Below are 12,381 nucleotides of genomic sequence, written 5' to 3' on the forward strand. Positions count from 1 at the left end.
GTTACATGAACCTTCTCCTTGATAATACTTTTATTTCTGAAGCCTGTAAAGTCGTATCTGAAATGTAATGAAAACTCTTATGTATAAGCAAATCTAAAATACAAGTGAAAAGATAAATACAAATATGCAAGTCAATTTACTTACGAATGTGCTGTTTTCCAGTAATACGGTTGTTTCATTTGTTACTATGTTCAGTTTGATCACATGCCCATCCCTGGTCCGATATACCAGCTCTGTATCTGTCAAGAGAAAGTGAAGCAACTCAGATATCTTTTTCTAACAATCCGTCTTAATTACAACTTGAAAGGGAGCATCAGATTTGGATGGGAAGAGAATTACAAACAGCATGCTGCAAATGCATAGTAGGTAAGTGGTGGGCAGTCTACGGCTGAGGGGCCACTCGCAGCCCAATTGGATTCTGAGTGTGGCCCACAAGAAATTTTGTGGACTATTGCCCATGTGTAGGGCTGCCACGTTCTGCTGATTACTATCCACGTAGTTTTTTTCCTCCAGTGTGACTAAAGTGATACGCACATAAAGTTAGGGCAAGTTAAGTGAAGTGAGCAGATTGCACTCAGTATTGACTGTGAGAGCAGTGCACTACCTCTGTGTCCAAAGTATCCAAAATATTTATTTTGTTCTTATCTTTTGAACTTGATGATAATTCCATTAATATATAAATGATTAACATTTTCTATAACATTATTAAAGGTTCGGCATGTATTAAATTCGTTTAATCTTCTTCATGATGTCACAGTTAGTGAACAAGTCTGATATTAATCCTGTGATGATGTGGTATGCTCTGTCTGAGGCCAGAACTCTCCATTCACCTGACGAAGGGGCTAACCCCGAAAGCTTGTGAGTATATTATCAAATAAATAGGTTGGACTAAAACCTGGTGTTGTCAGACTTTTCACTGTGTTAATCCTGTGACCCATGGATATGATGGAAGGCCACACATGCAGCCCACTCACTACCTTAGGTTGCCCATCACTGCAATAGATTATTAGCTCCTGAAAAGGGAATAAACAGAAGAGCATTCAAACTGCAGCCCTTTCATCAGGATGACAAATGATTTCCACTCAAAGCGTCAACTCACCTTTACTCTTGGCAGATGTTGATTAGATCAGCAGCACTTAAACAGCATATCCTGCTTTTAATGATCAATGTTAGATTGGGATGAATCAACTCAACGCTTAAGAGTTCTTGAAAAAGAGTTTAAACAATAGAGCGGCTATGCACTATCTTTAATCCATCTATAAATAATATATAACTTGCATAATAAAGTCTATGCAACTAATTTGATCTCTTAGAAGATGAATAACCAACCGATGATAAGTTAAAAATTTTGTGAGACATTACTTTGTCTGCTGCCACAATACATCAATTTAACACCACAACCTATGTTATTCAGCGCTGATCAACTGGTGCAACGGTTTCATCCATGTTCTCTCTGTACTTTTAATTGATTTTAAATAGATATTTATATGTTTCTTTTCAAAAGAATTGATTACCATTTGGTAGTAATCTGTCCGACAAATCTACAATTCTGTGTACAAAGTAAAAACAACTAAGTTCCTTATGCTCAATATCTTCCATGTTTCCAACAGATACACAATAAATCTGAAACAAAACATTATATGAAGTAATAATGTTGCTCAGATGCCATTATTAATTTTGTTTGTATAATATTAAGCTGATATTACTAAAATATATTAAGAATCTAAGAACTTGCATTTATATTCCTGTTTTGCATGACTACAGACATACCATAAAGTTTTCTAATTAGCTCAGCATTCCTTTTAAAAAAGCAACTAATTACATATTTGTGAAATAATTTCCTTACATTTCTGATTGTTTCAATGGTTCTATTGTATAAAACAGGCAAATGGACACAAGGGGAAAGAGGTCCACTGCTGCTGCTGTAACTTCCATTGATGCATGAGGAAACACCAAACATCTTCTGCAGTTGGACAATTTTTTCCCCCAGAGTCATAGCATTTTCCAAGTTCTATCGCCATGAACAATGCCTTTAGTTGTGACTTGCACTCCCTTCACTTTCTGCACCTGGGATCTACAATGGGATTTGCTGTTTATTTGATTCTCACCCCTCACTTTCTTTTGGATACACTTTTCTGCTTGTTTCTGGGCTTTACATTTGTTGGATACAAATAATACCAGAGGGTGTGTTCTGTATTAAAACGTAATGTTCTCTGTTCCTTCATTATTTGTTCTTTTTTTCTACATTAAATTCTACTGACTTGAGTTGGGGTGGAGTTACACAATTGCTGGCAGCACAATTTGACATTAGGGGCAACATATTTGTCCTATTCTGTTCACACACAGCATCCATATTTCAACACTTTCCAATAAAAATTTATTTATTAGTCACAAGTAAGGCTTACATTAACATTGCAATGAAGTGACTGTGAAATTCCCCTAGTTGCTATATTTTGATTCCTGTTCTGTTAAATGCACATAACCATCACATCTTTCAGACTGTGGGAGGAACCTGGAGCACCCGGAAGAAACCCATGCAGACATGAGGAGAACATGCAAACTCCACACAGGCAGCGATCCAAGCCAGGAACTGAACCCAGGTCCCTGGCACTTTGAGACTGCAGTGCTAACCACTATGCCACCATACCATCTGTTGGAGTAATAGGAATTCATTAATAAGAAATCAGGAGCAAGGTCCTTGGTTGACATTTTCCTCCAACACCCATAAATGCGGCGGTGCTCTGAATGCTGTACTCACTGAGATTGGTCATCTAAGTCAATGATTCCTATTAATGAGCACAACAGCCAGTTAGGGTAATCAGCCTTACTGAAAATTAGGAAATAAAATATTAATCATTTTAGTGGGAATTAAGAAATGTGTTCATTCACATTGGGGGCAGAAACAAAAGTCTTGAAACACCAAGTAACATAAATTGATGAGAATATTTAGGTCAAATTTAGGTCAAACACAATGATGCTAAATTATGCGTGAATCTCAATATGTTAGCGTGCAGATGCAACATGCAGATAGTGGTTAGCACTGCAGCCACAAAGCACCAGGGACCTGGGTTCAGTTCCTAGCTTGGGTCACTGCCTGTGTGGAGTTTGCATGTTCTCCTCATGTCCACATGGGTTTCCTCCGGGTGCTCCAGGCTCCTCCCACAGTTTGAAAGATGTGTTTGTTATGTGCATTTAACCGAACAGGAGTCGGAGTGTGGCGACTAGGGCAATTTCACAATATTTGGGAAGGTGAATTGAATGTTAACCTTTATTGTAAGGGGAATGGAGCGTTAATAGGAAATCTTGTTACAACTCTACAGGGCATTGGTGAGATTCCAGGTAGATAGGACAATTCTCCAATCCTGCTGTGCTGATTTTTTAGCAGAACGGGATGGAGATTTCAGCAGAGCCAGATTAGCATGATCCATATTGGGTGTCCAGCCTTGAGCACGTCTCCCAGTGCGCAATTTCCAGCGCCATCGGTTCTGCACCAGAAATAGGTGCGGAGCTGTATTATATATGCAGATTCTAATTTTATTATTTAAATGGTTTTAATGGGCCCCAGACTGAAACCTCCAGGCCTGCTACCATCTCCACTGTTCCCCACCCCACTCCCGCGCCAGGAATATTTCACTCCAGCGAGGTTTGCAGTAACTCCCCACTTTCAGTGATCTGGCATCCTACCCTGCTGGAGTGAAGGGGGGGAAATTGGGGCCCCCAGAGGGGGGTGCCCCATGGGCATTGGCATCAGGGCAGTACCAGCCTGTGCTCCCTGGCACTGCCCAAGGAGTAAAGCGCCAATGTCCTTGGCACTGCCTGATGCCACTGGGGCCTAATAGGGGCAGGGCCTGGTGGGATGATTGGTGGTATGGTGAGGAGTCCCGCTGCCACTCTGCAAGCAGGATTAGTGGGGGAGGGAGGCCACCAATCGGGGTTGGTCATTACGGTGAGGAGGGGTGGGATCAGCCTGCTGCAGACGGGGTCGGGGCTGCTGAAGTGGGGGGGTGGGTTGACACTATAGGGAGGGCTAACTGTTGGGGGGGGGGGCGGGGATTTTGAGGGGGAGCCGCTGGATATCGGGAGGCCAGCAGTTGGGGGGCCATTGCACATGCGCCGAACTTGACAGTGACAGTTTGGCAGATGCACACAGTGGCCCATTCAGCACCATGCTACTGGCTTCTCCCGCAGGAATAGGACCTGGCTGTTTGTTTTCAGCACGAGTTATGAGAGTGACCTCTGCAGTGCACAGTGTGGGAAATTCATTTTGGAACTCCTGTTGAAAAACCAACGTGTTTAATTCCATTTTACAGGTGAATTTGACGGCGGAATTTTCTTGGGAGAATCCCGGCCAGAGTACTTGCACAGTTTTGGCCTCCTTACTTAAAGAGAGGCATAAAGGCATTCGATGTACTTCAAACAACATTGACTCTTATGGTGAAAGGGTTGTCTTCTGAGATTGAACAGTTGGAATTTAGAAGAATGAGAGGTTACCCTACTGAAATATATAATTTTGAGAGAGTTTGACAGGGTAAATGAGAAAATGTTTCCCCTCTGAGGGAAATCAAAAGAAGTCTAGCATTAGGAAAGTTAGGGGTCTCCCAATTAAGACAGAGATTAGGAGTAACTCCTTCTGTCAGAGGATTGTGATTTTTTTTGTGTTATCTTCCCAGAGAGTGTGTGGCTGAGTAATTGAGTGTCATAGAATCCCTACAGTACAGAAGGAGGCCATTTGGTCCATTAAGCCTGCACCTATCACAATCCCTATTCCCCGTAACCCTCATTTACCCTGCTAATTCCCATGACATTAGGGTCAATTTAGCATGGCCAGTCAACCTAACCCACACATTTTTGGACTGTGGGGGGAAACCGGAGCGCCCGGAGGAAACCCACACAAAGACAAGGAGAAAGTGCAAACTCCACACAGACCATCACCCAAGGCTGGAATTGAACCCAGGTCCCTGGAGCGGTGAGGCAGCAGTGTTAACCACTGCTATATTCTGCAATATATTCAAGGCTGAGTTAGGTCGAGTTTGATCTACTCAAAGGGAGTCAAAGTGGAGTGGGAATGGTGGAACAAAGAGTGCAGGCAGGCAAGTGAGGCTAAGGTCATAATATGGCCAGTCATCATCTTACAGAATGTCCGAGTAGGTTCGAGGAACCAAATAGCTTACTCTTATTTTCATTTCCTACAATCTTAAAATGCAAATTTAACTATTTGTTTGAGCAAATTTTGTCTTTTGGAGCTCAAAAGCATTTGAATGTTTTTATCTCTTTTAGGAGATCTTGTAAAATTTAAATGAGTGTTTCATTTCCTGGTATCATAAAAACATAATGGGAATTACTGGGACATAATGCTGGTTTTGAATTAGTAATTTTACTTTGCAGATTGATATAAATGCAAGCAAGACTACTGATAATGATGTGTGTGCTAATACATGGAAGTGGAATGGATAATCATATTTCACTGCTATTTTCACAACAGGAATACAACAGAATGATAAAAGCAAAGATAAACTCCATTAATACAATATTTCCAATAAAGAGAGATTAAAATGATTAATTTTATATTTTCATGGAACTAGTTATTTCTAGCCTGTAAAATATATTTAAATATCTGTTCAACAGTGATATAATGATTGCACATCTTGTTTAATGGAGGAAGTTATTGTTTAATAAGTGGCACAGATATTTCTATTTTCACCTGATAGTTTTCCAATTTAAATGCTGAAATACTTAATAGCATAAAGCAATTGTGTTCATACTAATAAATGTTTCATCTCTCCTGTGCTGTTTGCATTTTCACAAAATCCATTATGAAACTGACAACTAAATCCTTGATCTTTTTCTTCAGCACATTTAACATAATTTCAAAATGTTATTCCACATAACTGAACACCTTGAGAACTAAAGACATTCAAATCATTTGTTACATTCTTCGCAGTCTTCTGGAATGCTTGCTCAAGAGAAAATTAACATAATTATTGCTGAAGAATGAAGGGCCTGCAAGTTTGGTCAGATTGGATTTGTTTCCTTGGGGCACATCTTTTACTGTGGAGATTTCTTCAGGTGTTCAGCCTTTTCTCCTCAAGTAAGCAATGTTGTTCACCTATATGTTAACAATTCAAAATGCCCCTGATTGAGAAATTAGAACAGGTTGTCCCCAAAGTGAAAATTGAAGGGTAGTATATTGAAAGGCTACACGACTTCTTTGTAGCAAATGAGATAATGGAAGAAAAGTGCAAGGTTGGTGGTCCGCAGACTTGCAGCTTGTTAAGAAATTTAACACTGCCTGATATTCCAGACACATCTTTTGACCAGATTGTTGAGTTAGTTAAAATCATTTCAGCCCTTGGCCTTCATTCATTATTTTGAGGTACAAATTTCACTCAGCAGTCTGGGAGTCAGGGGAAAAGCCTTGGGCTTCATGGCCAGGCTGAGAGAATTGGCAGAGCATTGCAAATTCAACACAGCTTTTGGAGAAATGTTAAGAGGCTCTTTGGTCTTTGGCATAAACAGCCTAATTATACAAAATGAGTTACTGGCTAAGACTAAGATTTCTGTAGAAAAAGCTGTGGAACTGACCCAGGCAACTGCAGGACAGAATGCAAGCATGTTGCAAGGCATGCCAAATGAGGTAAATCACTTGTGATGGGAAAATGTTGTCAGAAGGGCAACTTGAACATGGGTACTGAAGAATCCAATAAAAGAGGTACAGCATTGAGGGCATGGTGCATGGCGATGTGGGGAATTGTGTGCTTCAGGTGCAACAAAAAGAGTAATTATAAGCTGGGTGCAGAGTGAAGCTGTCACGACAGAATGTGCGAAAAAAACCCCACATCAGCCAGTTTAACTCCTTTGAAGAAACGAGTTGAGGAGTCTAGCAAGGGCCCAAATCATTAACCCTTAACCAGGTCCAACTGAGTAAAGTGCCCCCTATATAAATATAGTCTTGATGGTAAATGGCAAAACTCTTAAAATGTTTGACAACACAGGGGCTGCAGCTCCAGTCTTAGGGGATCAGGCATTTTGCAATCTTCAAAAAGGTCTCTGACCATTGAGAGCGGAGGAGTCAGGAACGATCTTATTTAGCAATACCGGAGAAACATTGCAGACTTTAGAGGCAGAAACAGTGACAGGGGGTGATCTTACAAAAAAGATTCTAAATGCCAAACAAGCATGAAATGAGAGAGAATTGTGCCCATCTTTCGGGCGAGCTCTCAGACATGATCTTATGCCACTGAGAGAATAAAAGAGGTAAGCGTGATTCACGCCAGTAGGGGAAGTGAATGGAGTCTATTCTCATGGGAATCTGGTGGCAGACTGCAAGGAGCACTATGGCACATGCTCCTTGATCTCTCAGTTTTTTGTGTACAAGTGTACACGTACTATTGAGAGACCTGTACCCTTCCCTTTTTATGCAATTGTGTTCTACTTGGCAGGCCCAAATTAGTTCTTGGAAGGCGAAGCATGAGTGTATGTGGAGATCTGGGGGAAGGGAGTGTCAGTAGGTGAGGCTGAAATCCTGGAGGTGGATCATTGTTGAAGCCAGCCCAGCTTGGAGAGAAGTCCAAAGTGAATTCGTCAAACATGGGGATAGGAAATCCTCATGAGAAAGACAGAGTTTCAAGGAGACCTGTTGGCTCATGGTGTGACAAGTGTCTGGGTGTTGTTCCAAAATACATTAAATCTGTTTTGATCACATTTGTCATTTTCTTTGGCACACAACATGTCTGATCACATTTCACCAGTTGAAATATATGTATTGCATATACTTACCTCAACATATGATAGATATGGTAAATTGTTTTATCTTCTGAATTTGCATGTGTCCGTAAAGATATGGCTGGGGTGAAGGAATAGTGAATACTGGAATTATTTTTTGTGTTTGCATCAAAATTTCCCAACATTTTTGTCTGGTGTAATGCAGTTAATTTTTCTTGTTTAATAAATGTGTTAATCTTTGTGTTAAAAGTTCATCAGCAGATCCCTGTAAATTTATTCAGTAACTTCCCTCCATGGTTTCAAAAGAGATGTACCAAGCCTGTTTCCCCTCTGGAATCTGGCTTGTCCAGTAGTAACCAGATTATAACCAGTTAAAGTGGTAAAGTCATAGTTTGCCTAATGTAATTTAAGCTAAGGAAATGGAAACTCAACCAACTACCAGTCCCTCATCATGATTCAAAAATGCTTGTTGGGTTGCTTTTAGTCAGCTATTTGATAACACAGTTGTCGAATAGCTGACTAAAACTCACTGTCCATTCACAGATGTAAGGTAAGGCATTGAAGAGGAAATCCCAGCAATGAAATTACACCACTATATGAATCATCTCCTTCACGAAAGGAAGAATAAAGAAGAAACTTATGGGGGGAAATTACACTTGCATGTTTACAATAGAATAAAATTCATCTTAATGATTGGCTTTATATATTTTACAGCAGAGAAAAACAATCAAAATATCTCTGTGCCACAACTTCATTACTACTATGCCATATCATTGATAATATGAATTTGAGTATTTTTCCACGCAATTGTGATAAATTTCAATTCATTCACGATAGAAGACAGGGAGCACTGGTGTTCTGAATAAGATATTTTTAACTCTAAATAGGAATATAACAAATTATAAGTGGTTCCAGACTGATAATATTTTGTATTTAAAAAGCACTTAAGCTGCATTCCAATGGTTAGCTATCATATTTATGACTTCTCAGTGAAGATTGCTCAATTATCTTCTTTTTATAGACTTCCATCAGTGTAGGGTGGCAGAGAGGAACCCAATATGCATTCAATCATCAATAGCAATTGAGTCATCATTTATCTGTTGTCTTACATGGGTATGAAAAACAAATAAATTCAATGAAAAATTACGTTAGAGTAGTCCCAGGAGATTCTTATAAACTATCACTTTTATTGGATATTCCCCTCAAGAGGAAGTTAGCTTAATAAAATACATCCCTGCCTCTCATCACTGGAAGCAAGCACTCCCAGTTCAAGAATATATTTATTCCATGCTGGTACAGAACTGTGAAGAATATTGTGAACACTTTGGCAAATACTTCCATGAGGAACCCATCTAGAAGATTTTTACTGCTGACATGACTGAAGATTAATCACGATTTTCATTGGTTTTGGAGACATACTAAGGTCATCAAACTAGGACATAGAACATGGAACAGAACAGCACGGGAACAGGCCCTTTGGCCCACACTGTTGTGTCAAACTTGGCACCAAATTAAACTAATCCCTTCTGCCTGTCCTTAGTCCATTCATGTACTTATCTAAAAGTCCCTTAAATGCCCCCATCTTATCTGCCTCCACCACTACTTCTGGCAGTATGTTCCAGACACCTACTCCCACTCTGTGCACAAAAACTTGCCCCTTTGAACTTTTCCCTCTCACTTTAAGTGCATGCCTCCTAGTATTAGACATTTCAACTCTGAGAGAAAAGAGGATGGAAGCCTTCCATTTGAATAGCAAGGGAAGTGTTGTTCATTGATATTATATTGAACTGCATTAAACTTTTTATGTGAAAATTATCAAGTGTTACAATATCCAGTGTCAATAACAAACTGGACACCATTATAAACTCCCACTAAAATCATTAAAATAAGTTCAATAAAATAATCAATAAAAAAATGTCAAAACTAGGAAATATTTGCACCAATTCATAAAATTATACGCCGTAACCCTGTATTGTCATTGTTAAATATTCCTCTGATTAAACTCATAACACAGTATCTAAAAAGATCTTCAGTACACATTTACAACATGCTTTGCAGTTGGCCTACCGATGTTCAAGGGAATGTAAATCACCAGAGTAATAAAGATGGACTATTTTGGGTCAATTTTCATCTTCAGGCCTAAGGCTGTTCTCATTTGATTAGGGCCTTTTTAAGATGTAGTTGAGTCCCAAGGGTAAATTGCACTCGATTTTCAGGCCTAACCTTGAATAATTATTCAGAACTTCAGGTGGATTTAGGGATAACAACACTAGAAAGAGGGAAATGTAAGGAAAGTGTCACAAAGAGGTGGAGAAAAAGAAAGAAGCCTCCTGAAGAGAATTAAAAGACATTTCAATACACAAGAAGCCTTTACTGAGGTTGAAGAACAGCGTATTCAGAAGTAACAAGGCAAAGATATAAGTCTGCAGTAGCCCCCTGGAATGTAACTAAAACTAAGGGCTGCAGGCTTACTCAATACCACCTTCCCATAGGATTTAAGGGGACATATTTGGGCCTTGACACCCTTTATGCCTTCAGGTTAAAAAATGGCACAGCCTTTAAAGTTACTCCCGTGCAGAGACTTCCTAACCTTACCCCAGGCCAGCAGAGGAATCAGGGGCATTGAACCAGTAGGAAACTAATGGAGCTCATCTTATTAGTGCTTCAAATTTAATATTGATTTTAAAAATCTGGATAAAGAGCAAATAGCATTTTTTTATGAAGGACAATTGTGCATTACACAGCTCTAGAATTCTCTGAGAAAATATATAATAAGCATGGTAGATGAGAGGAAAGCAGTGGACATAAACACCAGGAAAGGCTTGAACAGATTAGTATATGGGAAATGGCTGCAGGATCTCATCACCTTCCTCAGACCAGCATGCTGTTGGTCTCCAGCAGACCTCTGGCTGGGCAGTCCCTGCCTCCACTATCTGCTCCTGTAAGCATGATGCACCCTCACTACTTTGCACTATCATCTCATCCAACACAGTAATGGCCACTGCTGTGCCAGTATCTGCACTAATGCTCAATGCTGAGAGGTAGTATGCAGTGAGTGCATCTTGTGAGGTTTTCTGCTCCAATGCCAATGGCGGGGGGCATTGGACTCCTGTCTAGCTCTGGTATTGGTGCATCTAAGGGATCAAAACAATCTATTGAGCTATTAGTCATATCACACAGAGTTAATGTCTACAACATGCTGCCCAGTGTGCGATTGGTCTCAGCCACATTGAAGTGTTTCAATGATTAGTGCATCACTTGATGTCATTCTGAGGAATGAGGCATCCATATCATTTTCACCCTCATCCTTTCATGAATCAGCTCACTGGAATCTTACCTTCCCCCAAGACATTGGCCTCTCTGTGAACTGATGACCTCCCTCCCCACTCAAGCTTCAGGGCTCCCAGTTTGTGGCTGGTAAGGGTCACCAGGTTAGACACCCCAGCACCAGTGGCAGATCTCTCAGTGTTTTTATGACTACATTTCTCCTGAAAATGACTGCAAAACTGCATTGAGTACCCAACCCTCCACCTCCAGCACCATATCATGCTGTCCCCCAACTCAGATTGCCCCCAAGGGGCTGGAGAATGCTACCATTCATTTGGACACCTGACTCTTTGATGTACCTAGGGCTTCAGATTCTGCTCTCCATCCTTGAGATGAATGGGCATGTGTGTGCTCTGAGAATTATTGAAACCCACATGCATGTTTGCAACTCTGGACAACTTCCTCTGCCACCTACACTGGACATTGTCCATTCAGAACTCACCCATTCCAAGTGCAGGAAGTTATTGAACCATTTCCAGCATAGGATCTACGTTTCCCGGACCAGGTCATGCCACTGACCTCATCAGCCACCTCTGCCCAGGCATTCTTTGTTTGGTGGGGTGACCTTCTCCTTCCATCCCTGGGCATTAGGATGTCCCTCCTGGGTGTCATTACTTCCAACAGGGCTTGCAGACAATCATCGGAGAAACAAGGGGCTTGCTGGCTGCCTGAGCTCCCTTCCCGCCTGGTGTGTCTTCCAGTTAACAACATTTTGCATCTTTAGTGACCTCAGTATGCCACTTGAAAACCTCACAACCCATTGGACATGGTGCCCACCCTGCCAACTCTGATCGCCCAATGCTGCTGCGATTCATGTTGTCACGCATGAAATTCTACTCAGTTTGCAGTCCAATGCCTGCCTGTACTTAAAACATGATGTAATTTTTAAAGTGACACTTTATTTTCTGCTTTCATCTCTATAACTGCTTTCAAAGTGTTGCAAATGGCAGCAAGATGTTATCTGGAAACCAGCATGAACAGAGAGGTTGGCCCCAATTTCTTGATACTTCAACTTTAACTGAACAACCAAGGGAAAGGATGGAGCAACTCTTTCACAGAAGATATGAGTGCCTGAAAAGTCACCATGAATGAGCCATGGACAGAAATAGCTGCAAGGGTCAAAATCTGGTTTCAGTTGTGGAGAAGTTCCATAACCATAGCAGGAAGAGTGAAATAAGCACCATATTCTCAAATCTCTCTGCTTCATAGTAAGTTTCTTGTGATTTGTTGTTCCAGCAAATATATGTTTCATCCATTTAATTGCTTTTGTATCTTTCTTATAGTATAGGAGAACATGCCCCTGTGTACATCAATGGGAATGAAGTAGAAAGG

At 40.7% G+C, this 12,381-nt stretch overlaps 1 protein-coding gene across 1 annotated transcript in view; it reads right to left on the reverse strand.

The window, feature by feature from the left end:
- dpp10 (dipeptidyl peptidase like 10) overlaps positions 1-12,381 on the reverse strand; it is a 763,552-nt gene that overhangs the window by 407,763 nt on the left and 343,408 nt on the right. Inside the window, exon 4 of the mRNA XM_080199302.1 lies at positions 145-239. Coding sequence (XP_080055428.1) covers positions 145-239 — 95 coding nt within the window. The remainder of the gene's footprint in view (positions 1-144; positions 240-12,381) is intronic.

The sequence above is a fragment of the Carcharhinus amblyrhynchos genome, chromosome 11, assembly GCF_965287045.1.
Source record: "Carcharhinus amblyrhynchos chromosome 11, sCarAmb.v2.hapA, whole genome shotgun sequence".
Classification (NCBI taxonomy): domain Eukaryota; kingdom Metazoa; phylum Chordata; class Chondrichthyes; order Carcharhiniformes; family Carcharhinidae; genus Carcharhinus; species Carcharhinus amblyrhynchos.